Source organism: Pan paniscus, chromosome 3, assembly GCF_029289425.2.
Source record: "Pan paniscus chromosome 3, NHGRI_mPanPan1-v2.0_pri, whole genome shotgun sequence".
In the NCBI taxonomy this organism is placed as follows: Eukaryota; Metazoa; Chordata; class Mammalia; order Primates; family Hominidae; genus Pan; species Pan paniscus.
The window spans coordinates 51560159-51581186 of NC_073252.2; the positions used below are offsets into that span (position 1 = coordinate 51560159).

Sequence of the window (21028 nt, forward strand, 5' to 3'; positions counted from 1 at the left end):
AACTCCCATTCACAATTGCTACAAAGAGAATACAATACCTAGGAATCCAACTTACAAGGGACATGAAGGACCTCTTCAAGGAGAACTACAAACCCCTGTTTAATGAAATAAAGGAGGACACAAACAAATGGAAGAACATTCCATGCTTACGGAGAGGAAGAATCAATATCATGAAAATGGCCATACTGCCCAAGGTAATTTATAGATACAATGCCATCCCGATCAAGCTACCAATGACTTTCTTCACAGAATTGGAAAAAAACTACTTTAAATTTCATATGGAGCCAAAAAAGAGCCCTCATTGCCAAGACAGTCCCAAGCAAAAAGAACAAAGCTGGAGGCATCACAATACCTGACTTCAAACTATACTACATGGCTATAGTAACCAAAACAGCATGGTACTGGTACCAAAAGAGATATGTAGACCCATGGAACGGAACAGAGGCCTCAGAAATAACACCACACATTTACAACCATCTGATCTTTGACAAACCTGACAAAAGCAATGGGGAAATAATTCCCTACTTAATAAATGGTGCTGAGAAAACTGGCTAGCCATATATACAAAGCTGAAACTGGATCCCTTCCTTACACTTTTTACAAAAATTAATTCAAGGTGGATTAAAGACTTAAATGTTAGACCTAAAACTATAGAAACCCTAGAAGAAGACCTAGGCAATACCATTCAGGACAAAGGCATGGGTAAGGACTTCATGACTAAAACACTAAAAGCAATGGCAACAAAAGCCAAAATAGACAAATGGGATCTAATTAATTCCATCGGTCATCAGAGAAATGCAAATTGAAACCACAATGAGATACCATCTCATGCCAGTTAGACTGGCGATCATTAAAAAGTCAGGAAACAACAGATTCTGGAGAGGATGTGGAGAAATAGGAATGCTTTTACACTGTTGGTGGGAGTGTAAAAAGTTCAACCATTGTGAAAGACAGTGTGGCAATTCCTCAAGGATCTAGAACCAGAAATACCATTTGACCCAGCAATCTCATTACTGGGTAGATGCCCAAAAAATTATAAATCATGCTACTATAAAGACACATGCACACATATGTTTACTGCGGCACTATTAACAATAGCAAAGACTTGGAACCAACCCAAATGGCCGTCAATAATAGACTGGATTAAGAAAATGTGGCACATATATACCATGGAATGCTATGTAGCCATAAAAAAGGATGAGTTCTTGTCCTTTGCAGGGACATGGATGAAGCTGGAAACCATCATTCTCAGCAAACTATCACAAGGACAGAAAACCAAACATTGCACGTCCTCACTCATAGGTGGGAACTGAACAATGAGAACACTTGGACACAGGGCAGGGAACATCACACAATGGGGCCTGTTGGGGGATGAAGGGCTGGGGGAGGGTTAGCATTGGGAGGAATACCTAATGTAAATGACGAGTTAATGGGTGCAGCAAACCAACATGGCACATGCATACCTATGTAACAAACCTGCACGTTGCACACATGTACCCTAGAACTTAAAGTATATATATAAAAAAAGACCCACTTCTTTTTTTGTAAGGTGAGTTTCTGAAGGTGCAAATACCTCATTGAAGTTAAAGCCCCTTTCTTAGTCTATAGACATCCGGGCTAAGTTCCTTCTAGACCTATCCTTTCCCCAGATCTTTATGCGGAAAGTAAAAAGTGAAAGACAGTTCCGTCTTGAGATATGGAAGGAGGGCATCTAGCTTTCCAGCAAACGTCAGTCAGACACAGATGGGATGGAGCCAGAAGCCCTTTAAAGCTCTGGTGAGGGGAGAGAAAATAAAGACCCTCCCCCTTCAACCCCCATCATTTCTGAGGGCATCATTTTCTCCCTCCACTTGCCAAGACAGCTCTAAAAAGTTCTCCTAGCACTGTTGCCCTCCTCTGGCTACGTCGCAAATGGTGTCAGGATCTATACCAGTTAGATTTCAGAAAGTTCTGTGAAGAAACCTAGCATACAGTTCAACCCTTTTCCTGTTTCATTCTCCCCATCAGATTAATACTTAAATGTCCTCTGAAAGGGGGAGAGTGGAAGATCACAGACCTTTAAGCTGTGATCTATGACCTGAACGCCATCTCTCTCTTTTCCCAAACTCATCTCCATATAAATTGTGTTTTGGAAAGTTCAAAACTGGGTATCCTGTTTCCTAGCAGATATTAAACCACTTGAACACAGGGATTGTGCCTTTCAGATGTAGTAATCCTTGACTGACCCAGCACAGCACTTTTCAGCAATATTTATTGAATGGTGCCAGTTACGTGTGTATTTTTTTTTAACAAGTGATCCTATCATTCAACCAAATCTTAGGCTAACAAAAAATTCTTTTAAATGAACCAAAATGCCCAGCATGGTCTAAAGTAAGAGACCTATTTCTTTTTCCCCCATGTCATTTTTACGAATTAGAAATTTCACCTGCAATCTCAAATGTGTGCTTAAAAATGCTTTAGCTATTGGAACTACTGTTTCCCTTTTTCATTTATCTGTTTATTCCTTTCTTCAAATACAAGATTTTTGCCCCTCTATTAAGTAAAACCCACAGATTGAGGTTGGCATTCAATTACCGGGACTGAACTTCAAGACTCGGCTCTTTGGGTAATAATCCACACCAGACTGGGCAGAGCCATCCCGCGTGCTGCAGCGAACCTTGGAGGTCCTGTTCTGATCCCCTCTGCGGATCACCTTGATGTTCAGAATCGCAATGGCATCTGGGCCTGCGGGTTCCCGGACTTGGTATGCAGCTTCTTCAAACTCAATGGTGGGGGCTAAGGAAATGTGGTTAGGAAAACAAGAGCCAGTTAGAATAGCACAAAGGATTCAGACTCCCAGGAAAACACCTTATAATGACAAGAAGAAATTGTTCATATTAGTTAACAGTATGAAGGCAAAATGGCTTGCAGTCATAAAACTCAATCAGTATTTACTGCTAAACAATGCTTTGGAAAAAATTATTTATTTGTGATTCTGCAGGAGTTATGTCTCACATGTTCCTTATTAAAAACAATATAATGGGTGGAATTATTTGTAGAGACCTTGAAATTCATGATGTCCAAGTTTCCATCTTGGCACTACAGTTCACAGAATGTTTTAAAATTTGAACAGTTTATCAAGGGACTGAGACATAGTAGGCCCTAGATAAATACCTGTCACATAAATCAACTTTTCATTCATGAGATATGAATGTCAAAGGTTTATAATTTATCTCATTTATATACTACTTAAATTTACCAAGTCCACCCCTCACCTCTGGTCCTTTGGACCCCCTCCTCTTAGTGCTCTCACCTCCCAACCTCAGCTTTTCTTAATTTCCTATAAGCTATATAGGTAAGTATGGGTGCTTTCAGTGACTGGCTACAAGGGTAACTCAGGAACACAAGATTTCCTAATGGAATCCTGTTGCTAGGAAATGATTAATAATATATTCAACCTGGGCAACATAGTGAGACCTCATCTCTACAAATAATTAAAAAATGGCCAGGCATGGTGGCACGTGCCTGTGGTCGCAGCTACTCAGGAGGTTGAGGTGGGAGAGTCACTTGAGCCCTGGTGGTCGAGGCTACAGTGAGCCATAATTGCCCCACTGCACTCCGGCCTGGGCGACAAAGCAAAACGCCATCTCAAATAAATAAATAAATAAATAAAAATAATATACTGATTTTTACCAAAAAATTCAAATCATGCCTTCTTTTCTATTATATCTCATGGGGAAGGGTGGGGTGGTGGTAGAGAGAGTGAGATAAAAAGATGGAAAAATTGAGAGTAAAGATAACTTTTATACCATTTTGAGTATATCTTAGAATATGGCAGAAATTTTTACTTTCTGTATTTATTTCCGTTTCTTTCCCTCTCAGAAAGTCAAATCTTCCTAACTGTAGAAGATAAGCCTCATTTGAGGTTTTATAGTTTTTAATAAGAATGCCCTTTGAAATCTAGGAGGGTCACTGCAGCACAGCATAAATCTTTTTTTTTTTTTTTTTCTTTGAGACAGAGTTTTGCTCTTGTTGCCCAAGCTAGAGTGCAATGGCGCGATCTCGGCTCACTGCAACTTCCACCTCCTGGGTTTGAGCGATTCTCCTACCTCAGCCTCCTGAGTAGCTGGGATTACAGGCGCATGCCACCACGCCTGGCTAATTTTGTATTTTTAGTAGAGACAGGGTTTCTCCATGTTGGTCAGGCTGGTCTTGAACTCCTAACCTTAGGTGATCCGCCTGCCTTGGCCTCCCAAAATGCTGGCATTACAGGCGTGAGCCACTGCACCCGGCGTTTTTTAAAATTATACTTTTAAGTTCTGGGATACATGTGCAGAACGTGCAAGTTTGTTACAAGCCACATGTGCCACCGACCCATCACCTACATTAGGTATTTCTCCTAATGCTATCCCTCCCCAGGCCCCTGTCCCTGTCAACAGGCCCCAGTGTATGATGTTCCTCTCCCTGTGTCCATGTGTTCTCATTGTTCAGCTCCCACTTATGAGTGAGAACATGTGGTGTTTGGTTGTCTGTTCTTGTGTTAGTTGCAGCAGAGTATAAATCTTATTTGCCTGAGTCTCAATGATGGGTTTTCTATGTACCTGGGAGAGGTTCACTTTGGGATCTGAACTTGAGTCTCCTGGGGTCAAGGACTAATTCAACTTCGAGGCTGGAGTTTCTTATTTTATCCAATGTCCAAGTTAGTTACTGATATTTCCCTAGAAACCCTAAGAGTCACTTAAGAGTATAGATTCTAGAATCAGACAGAATGAAGTTCACATCCAGGTTTGCTGTTTACAGCTGTATAACTAAGAGTGCAAATTATATAGCTTTGCTGAGGTTCAGTTTCTTTATTCGTAATATAGAAATAATAGCACCAACCTCAAGAAATTCCTTCCAGTATTAAATAAGATAATATAATATGCTTAGCATAGTTCTTGGTATACAGTATTCAATAAAAAGAGCTATCACTATTTGTAACATTATTATCTATTCACTCATTAAAATATCTATTTTAGTGAAACAATTATGTCCCAGTTTGAAACAGGTTTTGTCTTCCCTGGTGCCTGGGTCATTCTTGGCTAACACCTGACTATAGAGCTTAAGTTTTTTTTTTAGGTTAGTAGGCCAAATCAATTAGAGAGAAGAAAACTGAGAAATTAGACTTTTCCAGGAAGGTGGCAGTGTTTTAAACCAGTTCATTGGATTCCACTGATTCCAACTGTATTTCCAATCCTGCTCCTGAACTACAGTGACTTAAATGGCTTTTATTCTCTGTCTTCGCATTTCTGTCTCAGCTTTTGACCACAATCATTCCATATCTCCTAGCACTGTGGTAGGGAATAATTATATTAAAAATACCTATGAATTTTTTGGATCTCTGTAGAGGGAGATCATTTGCCACCAACATTTTATATAAATATTCAGAGAATGTTATCAGTAGGCATTCTTAAAGCACTTTTATTTTTCAAAACACTAATAATTAGTTAAACATCAGTTTATGTCCCCTCAACCTAAGAGTAACTAAAGATAATTTCTTCTGTTACCATCTTCATCATTGGATATGGTGATGGTGGCCATGTTATTCTTTCCAATTCTAGCTCCACTCCAGTGGTTTCCAAGAGGAAGGCCGAGGTAGACCCTGAACTGTTCCTCTGGCTCAAACATGGAGTCATCGTGGATATAGACCGTACAGTTCTTCACCTAGAGCCAATGGCACAAGACAGATTAAAATTTTCAGCAAGATATCAGTGATTTGCTTGGTTTTCCTAGAAAATTATTTTTCTTCTTTATTGCATCAAAAAGTCCACACAAATTCAAAAGGATCCAGTTTCATTTATAAAACAAAATGTTCAAATTTAACAGTTCATGCTTGAGTGGGACCCACCTATATGTGGAGACTTGTATTAGAACATACCAAACCATTTTTAATTATTGGTGATGAATTATGAAAAACAAGATCAACAAAACAAAAGAACCCACTAAAAACCATATGTAGAACATCTGTGTACTTTCCCACATTTTTTCTGGGCTGCTTAATACATTTTCACATATTAAAATAGGTAGATTTCTGATGACGGGGGTTTAACATACAGATTAAACTTCCTGGAGAGTTGAGTAACACTTCTTTTCCTTTGTAAAAATTGAAGTCTTATAAAGAAATTAGAAAGGCTTTGCGTTAGGCTAAAGATACCTTTAAATGCTAAAGAATTTTCGAATCTGCTGCCAAATGATATCTCATCTGAAAACTGCTGAGTACAGAAAGTCTGAGACCACAATCCAAATCCCTGTTTGATGGAAAGAAACCAAGTGTTTCTCAACAGAATATTCTCTACTGAGGATTGTGTTTTTGAGAAAATGTAAAATATGGTCACAACATTTCAGATAACACAGCAGCCTCAATAGTAGAGTCATGTGATGTGAAGGAGGATATTTTTAGTTGGATCATTTCAAATTCACTATTCTAACATATTGCAAAGGATATATGAGTAGAGAGAAGTTTCACTCTCATACTTCCTAAGTCACGCTAAATGGTGAGAGAATATCCCTGTGAATATTTATATGTGACTTGCTAATCTGATTTTAAGTCCCTGAAGAATGTTGTGTTTTTTTTCCTCTACCACATCTTTTGTATAGGAATTCCTTATAGAAAGCATGAAGTTAGCAGTGACTTTTTAGATCTTAAAAAAAAGTTAGTGAATGACAAGTTTCAAAGCATATGCTTAGCAAGCAAAATAATAATAATAATAATAAGGGTTCTAAAATGTGCTTAAGAATAATGATAGATTGCCATGTGGGTAACACAGACTACTAGACTGTATTTTCTTTATAATTTTATTAAATTAAAAACTACTTCTTGGATAAGCAGAGAATTCTCTTTTGAACTTAAAACAAATACAGACATGTAGACTCAAAGCTGCAGATGGTATCTGTAGTACATGTATGTGTTTTAAAGCACATTTCAACCTGTCACCAGTAAAATTCCCATAAAATATATAACTAAGACAGGCTTTTATGAGTCATAAATGTGTAAATGTCATGAGTGCCCCAAAGAAGGAAGCTATCACTTTTATTTTTGTAGTAAAAATGAACAGAGGAAGAATCTAGGGTGATGTGTGATGGGTATGTTTTATGCTAAACTTCAAAAGGACTAATCATAAGGCAAAAACTGGATACATTTGATTATTTCAAAATTGAAGGCTTCTGATCAACTAAGAACACCATACTCAATGGTAATAAATAAGTGACAGAAAAAGAAAAGATGTTATTAATACCTAAAATGTCTAAAACTGGCAAGGAATTAATATTTGGGAAATATAAGAAAGTATTGCAAATCAGTGAGTAAAAGATAACACAAGGAAGGGGAATATCACACTCTGGGGACTGTGGTGGGGAGGGGGGAGGGGGGAGGGATAGCATTGGGAGATATACCTAATGCTAGATGACGAGTTAGTGGGTGCAGCGCACCAGCATGGCACATGTATACATATGTAACTAACCTGCACAATGTGCACATGTACCCTAAAACTTAAAGTATAATTAAAAAAAAAAAAAAGAAAAAAAAATAAATTAAAAAAAAAGATAACACAATAAAATAAGAAACAAAGGATAAAAATAAGCTTATATGCTTATTGGAAACCCAATAAGCTAACAAGCATATGAAAGATTAGTAATTAGAGAATTACAAATTAAAATGAGATATAACTTTATACATATTAAATTAGCAAAAATTCAAAAGATGAATAATGCTCGTTTTGAAGAGAATATAGGGTTATAGCAACCCTCATGCACTTCTAGTGACATTCTGGAAAGTATTCCAACACAAGTTTTTCAAATTAAGTATATGCATGTCCTGTAGTTTATCAAAATTGATTTTGATAAACTGATTGTATATCCAACAAAATTCTCATTCAAGTCTGTAAGTGGACATGTATGAGGATGTGCACTGAAGCATTATTTGTGATGACAGGGAGTCAGGAAGCTGGTGGGTGTGATCACTGAAGTTCTTCACTGTCTCTTGCTGAGAGTGCATGGGTAAAATATAGCAGACACATATTGATAAATATTTGTCTCCTCCATATCTCCTGTTGAAATTTGATCCCCAATTATTGGAAATGGGGCCTGGTGGAAGATGTTTGGGTGATGGGGACAGTTCTCTCATGAATGGCTTGGTGCCATTCTCACATGATTGAATGAATTCTCTCTTAAATCCCATGAGATACGGTAGTTAATAAGAGTCTGACACCTCCCTACCCTCTCTCTTTCCTCCTCTCTTGCCATGTGATGATGCCTGCTCCCCTTCCTCTTCTGCCTTGAGTGGTAGCTTCCTGAAGCCCTCACCAGAAGCAGATGCTGGCACCATGTTTCTTGTACAGCCTGCAGAACTGTGAGCCAAATAAACCCCTTTTCTTTATGAACTACCCAGACTCAGGTATTCCTTTATAGCAATGCAAATCGACTAAGACATATACCATAAAATATTATGCAACAGTTAGAAGCAACAGATTACATGTACACCTAAAAAACACAGATCTCAAAACATTGCTGAGTAAAAACAGTAAAAGATGAAAAAAAGAGGACAATAGCATTTTTAGAAATTAAAACTGTATACATAAAACAACAAGCATTTCTTAAGAAGAAATACAAGTTAAGAGATACATATTAAACACAATAGACTGATGAGCAGGGAAAAGAATGTGGCTGGAGAGTAGGGGTAAAACAAAATGAATAAAAAAAAACAAACATAAGAGAAGGGCTTAGTATTGACCAATGAGGATGCGTGCCTTGAACCAAGGGATACAACTGACTCAACCATCTGAAACTGAGATTTTAAAATGGGGAAAATGTGATTCTCATTCAATACACACTTTTGACATACACTGAGGTTGCAGACTAATTCTGGTGCAGCCATGTTTAGTGGTGAGTTTCTTTTTTTTATTATTATTATACTTTAAGTTCTGGGATACATGTGCAGAACATGCAGGTTTGTTACATAGGTATACATGTGCCATGGTGGTTTGCTGCACCCATCAACCCGTCATTTAAATTGGGTATTCCTCCTAATGCTATCCCTCCCCTAGCCCCCCACCACCCAGACAGGCCCCGGTGTGTGATGTTCCCCTCCCTGGGTCCATGTGTTCTCATTGTTCAACTCCCACTTATGAGTCAGAATATTCAGTGTTTGGTTTTCTGTTCCTGTGTTAGTTTGCTGAGAATGATGGTTTCCAGCTTCATCCGTGTCCCTGCAAAGGAATGAACTCATCTTTTTTTTATAGCTGCATAATACTCCATGGTGTATGTGTGCCACAGTTTCTTTATCCAGTCTATCATTGATGGGCATTTGGGTTGGTTCCAAGTCTTTGCTATTGTGAATAGTGCTGCAATAAATATACATGTGCATGTGTCTTTATAATAGAAAGATTTATAATTCTTTGGGTATATACCCGGTAATGGGATTGCTAGGCCAAATCGTATTTCTGGTTCTAGATCCTTGAGGAATCACCATCCTGTCTTCCACAATGGTTGAACTAATTTACACTCCCACCAACAGTGTAAAAGTGTTCCTATTTCTCCACATCCTCTCCAGAATCTGTTGTTTCCTGACATTTTAATGATCACCATTCTAACTGGCATGAGATGGTATCTCATTGTGGTTTTGATTTGCATTTCTCTAACGACCAGTGATGATGAGCTTTTTTTCATTTGTTTGTTGGCTGCATAAATGTCTTCTTTTGAGAAGTGTCTGTTCATATCCTTTGCCTACTTTTTGATGGGGTTGTTTTTTCCTTGTAAATTTGTTTAAGTTTCTTATAGATTCTGGATATTAGCCCTTTGTCAGATGGATAGATTGCAAAGATTTTCTCCCATTCTGTAGGTTTCCTGTTCACTCTGATGATAGTTTCTTTTGCTGTGCAGAAGCTCTTTAGTTCAATTAGATCCCATTTGTCAATTTTGGCTTTCGTTGCCATTGCTTTTGGTGTTTTAGTCATGAAGTCCTTGCCCATGTCCTTGCCTTGTCCTTGTCCTGAACGGTATTGCCTATGTTTACTTCTAGGATTTTTATGGTTTTAGGTCTTACGTTTAAGTCTTCAATCCATCCTGAGTTAATTTTTGTATAAGGTGTAAGGAAGGGGTCCAGTTTCAGTTTTCTGCATATGGCTAGCTAGTTTTCCCAACACCATTTATTAAGTAGGGAATCCTTTCCCCATTGCTTATTTTTGTCAGGTTTGTCAAAAAATCAGATGGTTGTAGATGTGTGACATTATTTCTGAGGCCTCTGTTCTGTTCCATTGGTCTATATATCTCTTTTGGTACCAGTACCATGCTGTTTTGATTACTGCAGACTTGTAGTATAGTTTGAAGTCAGGTAGTGTGATGCCTCCAGCTTTGTTCTTTTTGCTTAGGATTGTCTTGGCTATATGGGCTCTTTTATGGTTCCATATGAAATTTAAAGTAGTTTTTTTCTAATTCTGTGAAGAATGTCAAAGGTAGCTTGATGGGGATAGCAAGGAATCTATAAATTACTTTGGGCAGTATGGCCATTTTCATGATATTGATTCTTCTTATCCATGAGCATGGAATATTTTTCCATTTGTGTCCTCTCTTATTTCTTTGAGCAGTGGTTTGTAGTTCTTCTTGAAGAGGTCCTTCATGTCCCTTGTAAGTTGTATTCTTAGGTATTTTATTCTCTTTGTAGCAATTGTGAATGGGAGTTCATTCATGATTTGGCTCTCTGTTTATTATAGTTGTATAGGAATGCTTGTGATTTTTGCACATTGATTTTGTATCCTGAAACTTTGCTGAAGTTCCTTATCAGCTTAAGGAGATTTGGGGCTGAGACAATGGGGTTTTCTAAATATACAATTATGTCATCTGCAAAAAGAGACAATTTGACTTCCTCTCTTCCTATTTGAATAAACGTTTATTTCTTTCTCTTGCCTGTTTGCCCTAGCCAGAACGTTTAATACTATGTTGAACAGGAGTGGTGAGAGAGGGCATCTTTGTCTTGTGCAGGTTTTCAAAGGGAATACTTCCAGCTTTTGCCATTCAATATATTGGCTGTGGGTTTGTCATAAATAGCTCTTGTTATTTTGAGATATGTTCCGTCAATACCTAGTTTATTGAGAGTTTTTATCATGAAGGGCTGTTAAAGTTTGTCGAAGGCCTTTTCTGCATCTATTAGATAATCATGTGGGTTTTGTCATTGGTTCTGTTTATGTGATGGATTATGTTTATTGATTTGCGTATGTTGAACTAGCTTTGTATCCCAGGGATGCAGCCAACTTGATTGTGGTGGATAAACTTTTTGATGTGCTGCTGGATTCAGTTTGCCAGTATTTTATTGAGTATTTTCGCATTGATGTTCATCAGAGATATTGGCCTGAAATTTTTTTTGTTGCATTTCTGCCACAGTTAGGTATCAGGATGATGCTGGCCTCATAAAATGAATTAGGAAGGAGTCCCTCTTTTTCTATTGTTTGGAATAGTTTCAGAAGTAATGGTACCAGCTCCTCTTTGTACCTCTGGTAGAATTCGGCTGTGAATCCATCTGGTCCTGGGCTTTTTTTGGTTGGTAGGCTATTAATTACTGCCTCAATTTCAGAACTTGTTACTGGTCTATTCAGGGATTCAAATTCTTCCCGGTTTAGTCTTGAGAGGGCGTATGTGTCCAGGTATTTATCCATTTCTTCCAGATTTTCTAGTTTATTTGCATAGAGGTGTTTATAGTATTCTTTGATGGTAGTTTGTATTTCTGTGGGATCGGTGGTGATATCCCCTTTATCAATTTTTATTGTGTCTATTTGATTATTCTCTTTCTTCTTTATTAGTCTGGATAATGGTCTATCTATTTGGTTAATCTTTTAAAAAAACCAGCTCCTGGATTCACTGATTTTTTTTGAAGGATTTTTCGTGTCTCTATCTCCTTCAGTTCTGTTCTGATCCTAATTATTTCTTGTCTTCTGCTAGCTTTTGAATTTGTTTGCTCTTGCTTCTCTAGTTCTTTTAATTGTGATGTTATGGTGTCGATTTTAGACCTTTCCCACTTTCTCCTGTGGGCATTTAGTGCTATAAATTTCCCTCTAAACATTGCTTTAGCTGTGTTCCAGGGATTCTGGTATGTTGTGTTTGTTCTCATTGGTTTCAAAGAACTTATTTATTTCTGCCTTAATTTTTTATTTACCCAGTAGTCATTCAGGAGCAGGTTGTTCGGTTTCCATGTAGTTGTGTGGTTTTGAGTGAGTTTCTTAATCCTGAGTTCGAATTTGTTGCACTGTGGTCTGAGAGACTGTTTGTTATGATTTCTGTTCTTTTGCATTTGCTGAGGAGTGCTTTACTTCCAAATATGTGGTCAACTTTAGAATAAGTGCCATGTGGTGCTGAGAAGAATGTATATTCTGTTGATTTTGGGTGGAGAGTTCTGTAGATGTCTATTAGGTCTGCTTGGTCCAGAGCTGAGTTCAAGTCCCAAATAACCTTGTTAATTTTCTGTCTCATTGATCTGTCTAATATTGACAGTGGGGTGTTAAAGTCTCCCACTATTATTTTGTTGGAGTCTATGTCTCTTTGTAGGTCTCTAAGAACTTGCTTTGTGAATCTGGGTGTTCCTGTATTGGGTGCATATATATTTAGGAAAGTTAGCTCATGTTGTTGCATTGATCCCTTTACCATTATGTAATATACCCTTCTTTGTCTTTTCTGATCTTTGCTGGTTTAAAGTCTGTTTTATCAGAGACTAGGATTTCAACCCCTGCTTTTTTTTTTTTTTTTTTGCTTTCCATTGGCTTTAGTGGTGAGTTTCTAGGTGCATATGCATGAGATTTCATGTACATCGTCAAGAGAATACTCTGCTGACTTCAATTTGCTCAACATCTGCCTATTTGGTCCTATACTGGGATATATGTTTCCCTGGGACAGGGGTGCAGGTATTAGACGGCTGTCTCCTGCTCTCAAAGTAACAGTGGAGTATATTCATCTCTAACATAGTTTGAGATTGAGAGGTGGTAATAAGAGCAGAACTCATTTGCTTCTGCTAAGTTCCAAATATGTCACACATCAGCTAAACTTCTCAGATCAACCAATGATATGTGTATTTGATTGTAAGTGGGAGACAAAGAAGGAATAGATGACATCATTAAAAATATTGTCAATTATGGATAACCCTTGAATGACACAGGTTCGAACTGCATGGGTGCACTTAGTCATGGATTTTTTTCTGTCTCTCTACTCCTGAGACAGTGAGACCCTCCTCTCCCTCCTTCTCTTCAGCTTATTCAATATGAAGACAATGAGGATGAAGACCTTTATGATGATCCACTATTCCACCTCTTAATAACACTTTTTCTCTAGTTTATTTTATTGTGAGAATGCAGTATGTGATACATATGACACATAAAATATGTGATAATCAACTATTTATGTTATTGGTAAGGCTTTCAGTCAACAGTAGGTTATTAGTAGTTAAGTTTTGTGTGAGTCAAAAGTTATACACAAATTTTCAACTGTGTGGGGAGTTGGCACCCCTATCCCCTGCATTGTTCAAGGGTCACCTGTAGTATACAAAATTCTGAGAATTTTTGGAATTTATATAAATGACTTCATTACAGACAAATAAAGACAATAAGAGAATCTCATCTTTCAGCCACCACCAATCCACTTACTTTGTCCCCTTTGAGAAATGTAATCCGTGAAGAGTCTGCATTTTGTCTCTCCTCAAAGTCCTCCATGACCTGAGCGGAATGGCTCTGAGTATAGCACCTCACTGATGACTCATAGCTCAGGTCCCCGCTCCGAGTGATAGGGACATGCAGGACACCCTCCTTCTCCTTCACTAGGAGCAAATCCTTGGCAAACTGCATGCTGGGCACTAGGTGGGCAGACAGAAAGACAGAGGCACCGTTAGTGGAAGACAGGGAAGCCGTGGCCATGGTCCTTGTCAGCCTTCAGCAGCTATTTTGGCAGGTGTGCTCCACCAAAGCCCAAGGTAGGCTGACAAATCACAGGTGGCAAGCAGATTCCAAAGCATGGTTGTTGCTCTCAGGACAAGGGAACTGCTTCTACTATAAGTGTGCATCCAGTGAAATAGAACAGATCAATTTTGTACCTATCTTTGTACAACTTCAAAATGCAGTCACCATCTCAAATATGGGCAGGTAATGCAAGTCAATAAATGGGATAATTGTAAGAAAAATTTTGATGGTGTAAGAAAAATTTTGGTCATTATTTGAGTACTCAAAAGACTTCACTGTCCTCCTAGGGCTACAGTAAGGAAAACAGCAGTGCAAGTCTGGTGCTAAATGGCCACTCACATTGGTCTTGGGGCCAGAGAGACAATAGGAAAGAGTGGGGACATAAGTATAAAGGAAAGAGTAGGAACTGTTTAAAAAGTTCCAGTCTTCTGTTGCCAGATCTTATTTTCAAATGAAGCCAGAGATGTGGATTTTTATGACATAGCTCCTGAATTCAAAAATAGCAAACAAATAAAATAGTGAAAAGAAATTTTGTATAAGCCAAAACTATTTGGGACAAACAAAGCATGTCCACAGACTAAATTTGGCCAGAGGGTTCCAGTCTGTGACCACTGCTATAGATGACTCTTCTTTTTTTTTGAGACGGAGTCTCGCTCTGTCGCTCAGGCTGGAGTGCAGTGGCACAATCTCAGCTCACTGCAACCTCTACCTCCCGGGTTCAAGCAATTTTCCTGCCTCAGCCTCCCAAGTAGCTGGGACTACAGATAGGTGCTAGATGCCTCTTCTTTTATAACTCAAATCCTCCTTTGACTTAAGGATGAGACCGTAGTCAAATCATGGTTAAAAACAAGGACTTAGGAGGAAACAGACCTGAATTTCCATCTCAGCCCTTCTACTTACCAGTTGTGTGACACAGGGCAAGTTACTTAGACTTTCCAAACTTTGGGATATTTTTCATATATAAATTGGAAATATTAATATCTAATATAGAATTGTTGGTATAATTGAATTTAATGAGATAATAAATGCATGGTACTCAATGTAGTATCTGGTTTATAGTGAGAACTCAAAGTTTGGTAGGAATTAATATATTATGGTTTCTATTTTCCTCCCAACTCCAGAATTCTCAATATGAAGAATCATTTGCTCTGTATTAAGGCATTTGCCCTTCTGAGGTCAACATTTGTTGACTGCTGGTTATTAATTTATTCATGAACAATGCAAAGAATCATATGTCAAAGCCTCCTGGGTCAGAATTAGTCTTTGGGTTAAAGCTGTAATCACCAATTTCCTGGCTGCCTCCTGGACACACCACACCAATCCAGAAAGGAAGGAAAGGTGTGTGTTTGGGGACTGGGGGACGTGGGGGAATGAGAGGAGGGGTGATAAGCACCCAAGCATTCTCCAAGTCAATGTACAGAAAGCTCTCTGTGACTCCAGAACTGTTGGCCCTGGCAAAAATAAAACCATCCCATCATATGAACTAAGCTTAATAGTTACTAATCATTACTAAATGAAAAGTCAGATGATACTGCTTAAAATAACACTATACCTAAAGGAAAATTAACAACTTTAGGCCTAACCAGTTAGGGCTCCGTAACCCAGTGAAATGGCCTGTGCTGCTAAAAGGTGGATGGCAATGACATCGCCCAGCATAGGAGGACAAGAAGGAAGCTTGTTGCCAGGGAAAAAGCAATACAAGCAGGGAAGCTTTTCCGCTCCCAGCAGACATCTGAAGCTTTAGATATTTTTTCTTGCTGGCCTGATGGGCCTCAAGTCAGATGAGAAAGTTAAAGGCTGAAGTGGTTATGTTTAGGTTTGGTCATGCATTAATCAACTCCAAATTCCTCTTGAGGTATAAAAGACTATTTTTTCCCTCTTTAACAAGACATTCACTCTCACTTCTATCCCTGTCTGCCAAAAAAAAAAAAAAAAAAAAAAAAAATAGAGAGAAAGAGAAAAGGCAGTGGACACATCTTCTGATTGTCTGCCCAGAAACAATCCCTCCCTTTAAGAAGACCCCAGACCAGTGGGAGACTGAGGCAAGAGACATATACAACAAGGGAGTTTCAGGAAGAGATTTAGCACAGGGGATTTATGTTGTAAGTCAGGCATTGTGTTAAAGGTTTTCATATATATTATTTAATGTCATTCTGTCACCAACCCCATAAGGCAGTATAATCCCCAGGAAGTGATAGCACTGGCTCTTAGAATCAACTTCCCCTGACTGCAGGGCTCCTCTTTTTCCACACTGATGGGCTGCATCAATATGAAATGGAGGTTACCTGCTGATGGCGCATGGGCTCACATTGGGTATAATGCATTTTCTGTCAGCACTGCTCATAGAACACTTATTGTGCATGGCCAGTCTACAATTATCCTTTTATTTATGGAAGTCTTGTATCCTAAAATAGATTATGGGACTCTGCTCTCCACTACTCTGTAGCCCATACCATGTTGATCACCAGTGCTAGGTATAGAAAATGTCCTATAAACACTGTTACCTTGCTAATCTTCTTAGTAACTGATGAAGTGAATGTAAACGCCAGTGCCTGGAATGCAATAGCCTCTTTACCAGCAACAGTTAAGCCAGAAATTTAGGAGAAATCCTGCCTCTGTTTCACGAGTTAATGAGTATGTTTGCCACAGATGCACACACAGGAGGGTGATACTGTAGCAGCTACAGGACTTTCTAATGCTACCCAGTCAGCATTACTCATGCCCAAGCCCGAGTCTAACTCCAAGTACCAGCACAGCAAAGGTAGGTGAGAACAGGTAAATGTTATAAGATGAGCTGCTTAGATGATTTAAGATCCTGAAATCAGCCTAGTGGGAAAAGAATGAAAGGAGCTAAGATCACTGCAGAAGGCTGAGAGTTGACTTTGTAAGACTCTTGAGTGACGGTTAGCATTGTTATACAGAGGGCAGTGGCCAGCTGAAACTGAAATGTGAAGAGTCAGCGTAGTAGGATATGAAACCAGAAGACTGGACTTGGATAGAGCAGACTTGGATTTTAATTCCAGCTTCATCACTTTCTCTCTGTGTAATCCTACTCAAATTATTCAAACTTGATTTCACAAGTTAAAGGTCTGTTGCAAGGATTAGGGATAATATGTAAGATCTTTCTACCCTAGAATGTTCACACTGAATGGACTCAACAAAAGTTCGTTATTACTAGGAAGAAAGATAACCAGAAGAAGTAAGTACTGAATGCTATGCTGAGTTACTGAAATAGGTTTTGGGATTTCTTTCTCTAGGATAAGTTATTGATTAAACACATATTGCTGTAGCTTCTCCGAAAGAAAAAGAAAAGCTGTAGCTTTTCTGAAAGAAAATTTTTGCTTAACATATCAGTTTCCTAAGTTGACAAACCCAATGCTCATCAATAAAATACAGAAAAATATTTAAATATAATTTTGTGTGTTGATCAGTGAGGACTCTATATGTTACTGGAGTCTTGTTGGTAAGAGTGATAAATGCCAGGTGTGTCAGGAAGAAAAGAAATCAACATGTAATAAAATTTACTGTGTGCCAGGTATTACAGCAGGCATTTTCACATATTTTATCTAATTTAATCCTCACAACAATCTTGTAAGGTAGTTATTTTCATTATTTATAGATGAGCAAAATGAGGCTTAGTAACCTTAAGCTTCTGGCCTAAGGCCAAAGACCTAGGAAGTGGTGGGGCTAGGATTATATTTCAGGACTTCAACTTTGTATTCACTTTCCACTTCATCAGAGGGAAATTAATGGTCATTTCATGCAAAAGAATAAGAAACAATTTCAAGAATAAAAAGTATAGTTGAATTTTCTTCTTTCTGTTTTATCTTCTTCTTTACTAAGAAATAAAATTGCCACTGATTCTACTTCTACACCAATTAAAACCATGTAGTATATAATGCAAGGAGGATGAACTTGGGGTCAAAAGTCCTAGAATGCATGCTGGTTCCTCTAGATACTAGACATTGGGTGACCTATTTCCTCTGATTCTCAGTTTCCTTATCCACTAAATAGAAACAGAAGAAAGAGCATGGGGTTATGAGCAAGTGAGATAAGGCTTAATGGATTGCTTTGTAAACTTTGAAGTAACATGCAACATGAGATAATATAAGTGTCATAATCTTGTTCATGGTGTAAAAGTTACCGTTTTGTGAATCACAAACCTAAATGTAAAACTTAAGGCTATAAAACTTCTGTAGGAAAATAGGAGAACATCTTTGTTACCTTGGGTTAGGCAAAGATTTCTTAGATACAACACTAAAAATATGATCCATAATAGAAAAATGATAAATGAGGCTGCTTCAAAATGAAAAATGATTACTCTTAGGATGTTTGTTTATAGAACAAAAAGACAAAAAACAGACTTGGATAAAATATTTGCAAAATATAAATCTCTGTCCAGAATCTACAACAATGCAATACAAGTAGGAAAACAATGCAATTTAAACACCAAAACCTTGAACAACCCAAATGTCATTCAATAGGTGAGTAAACAAATGGTGGTATATCCATACAATGAAAAGCTACTCTCAATAAATGGAATGAACTACTCACATATGCAATAACATGAATGAGTCTCAAATGCATTTTCTAGTGAAAGAAACCAGATTCAAAATCATAGATATTACATGATTCCATTTTTATGAAATTTTGGAAAAGGCACAACTTTAGGGCCAGAAAACAGATTAGTGGTTGTCAGGGCTGGTGACTAAGGAGACACAGATGACAAAGGCACATGAGATAATTTTGTAGAGTGTTGGAACTGTTCAACATCTTGATTGTGGTAGTGGGCATATCACTGTATACATTTGTCAAAACTCATAGAACTGTACACTAAGGACGATGGACTTTCATTTATGCAAGTTGCACCTTCATAAACCTGGCTCTAAAACAAATTACTATCATTTTGGATGCATGCAAGTATGTGTGTGTTTGTTGTGTGTGTGTGTGATACACACACACATAATTTTATATACATATATATATAGAGAGAGAGAGAGAGAGAGAGTTTTTTTTTTTTCTCCTGAAGGATAAACACACAAAAAACTGGTTAAAATGGTTGTCTCCAGTGAGGAGAACTGGGAGACTGGGAGATAGGGGTAGAAAGAAGATTTAATTTTCATAGTATACGCTTTTTGCCATTTGAATTGTTTACTACTATATACATGAAATAAATGATTTAAGAATAAATAAAAACATCAAAGATTTTCCGACTTGGCTTCTTGTTCCTTTTTTGAGGACTTCTCAGCTGCTAGGAGTTTAATCATGGGCTCTATGGCCAATCTCTGGGAATGCTAATGAGGGTCCTGCTGCTTTAGGTGGAAGGTTTCACTTGATCATCTCCACCAAACCCTAGTATCCAAACAGTGGATTCTGAAGTTCTGACAATTCTAATTTCGTCAATTCTTCTGAGAAATAACCATCCTTTCCTGTTTTTCCTCATGCTACTTAGGTTACATCTTCAGGAGTGACTGATATTTTCTTCATATACCTGCCTCTATTCATCCCTGCACATCACCTACAATACTGCCAATATTCGCTTTCTAAAATAAAAAAGTACATCACTCCTCTGCTTATAAGCATCCACTGCTACCCTTTGCTTATAGAGTCCTTAGGCTGGATCACAATGCCTCTCAGAACTTGACTCCAATCTGTCTTTCCATTCCATTCTTCTATTCACCACCTCCCATGCTCAAAGCAAAAGTAAGGGTCTGTTCCCCAAATGTGGATCTTTCAACACATTATACATTGTATTTACTATATGTCTCCACTTGAAATAGGTTTTCCTTTATTATGCATTAGATAGACTCCTATCACACCTGAAGACTCTGCTTAAATATAATCTCCTTGGTGAAATCTATAATTTCCCCCACTTGTAGTTCCTGTTCAGTTCCCTCTGCTCCCATAGTGCTGAATGTACGTACTATTAGGTCATTTATCATGATTTATTCCAATTTCTCTCTTTAAGGGTCTGATTCCACAGGGAGACATTGAGCTTCTTGAGGACAGGGCCCAAGGCTTATACATCTCTTTGTGTCTGGCAGAGTACCAGGGACATCAATGGTTCTCTCTCACATCTACATACTCTGCTATGTAAAAGTGCAAATGCTCACGTATACACATCTACACACACATATTTCTTGAATGAACATGTGAATGAGTTCCAATGTCACATATGTGGACGTTAAAGAAAAAATAGAAATATATTTGGAACTACCAGCTGGCATCCCCAATCTCTTACCATCTTGGAATGTGTCATTAATTGCAATGACTGCCTGGAAGGGTTTGGTCAGTTCGGCTCCTTGTGCTGAGCTGAGGAAAACCACAAATGTCTCCAGTCCTTCAATTACCGGATACTGAGTGTCATCCAAGATAGTCAAGGTGCAATACTAGAAGAGAAACCAAAGCAAACTTGACAGAGGACCCACCATCTAACACCCATTTACCTTGACTAGGGCAAAGGTCGCAACTTGCCTGTCTTTGGTGGTTTTAAAGTAAGATTTTCTAATCCATAACATGATGATCTCTTTATTACATGCCACTCGGAGTTTGTTTTTAGATGTTTATATCAAATGAGTATAGTTTATATCCTGAATCTGTAAGGCTGGATATTTGATGCTAAAAATGTCACTAGGAGAGTTTTTAGAAGATCCCCTCCTAACAAGTTTACTCTCTTGTTTATGTATGTGTGTTTTTAAAGAAAGGAAAGATAGGAATATTGCCAGGGGAGTTTAGAGAGCTTGGGAAGTAAACTAAAGACAACATTCACAAACCGACCTGTCAACTTTGTGGAGTCTCGACTGCTGTAAACGCACCTGTTCAATGACACCAGGCCCAAATTCCACCTTCCGAGAGCTGGGAACGTAGTCAACTCCTGGTGTGGCAGAAGCTGGGTCTGAGGGCCGCGTTGCACACCAGACAGATGTGAAAGTAGAGAGGTCAGTACCATGGCGGATAACTGGAATCTTTACTGTGCCTGAATTAAGATTCATAGAGATTTTAATGGTCAACTTTGAGCCAGAAAATCAGCGAGGTTTTCAGAATGATGTTCTCCCTCACTGCAATAGTGGCAGCTTTTAGCC

General features: G+C 38.2%; 1 protein-coding gene across 2 annotated transcripts in view; it reads right to left on the reverse strand.

The window, feature by feature from the left end:
- FRAS1 (Fraser extracellular matrix complex subunit 1) overlaps positions 1-21028 on the reverse strand; it is a 490598-nt gene that overhangs the window by 41879 nt on the left and 427691 nt on the right. For both annotated transcript variants that reach the window (XM_008957670.5, XM_003832280.6), the window contains 5 exons: positions 20762-20922; positions 20188-20335; positions 13638-13843; positions 5526-5682; positions 2575-2775 (listed from right to left, as the gene is read on the reverse strand). In XM_008957670.5, coding sequence (XP_008955918.2) covers positions 2575-2775; positions 5526-5682; positions 13638-13843; positions 20188-20335; positions 20762-20922 — 873 coding nt within the window. The remainder of the gene's footprint in view (positions 1-2574; positions 2776-5525; positions 5683-13637; positions 13844-20187; positions 20336-20761; positions 20923-21028) is intronic.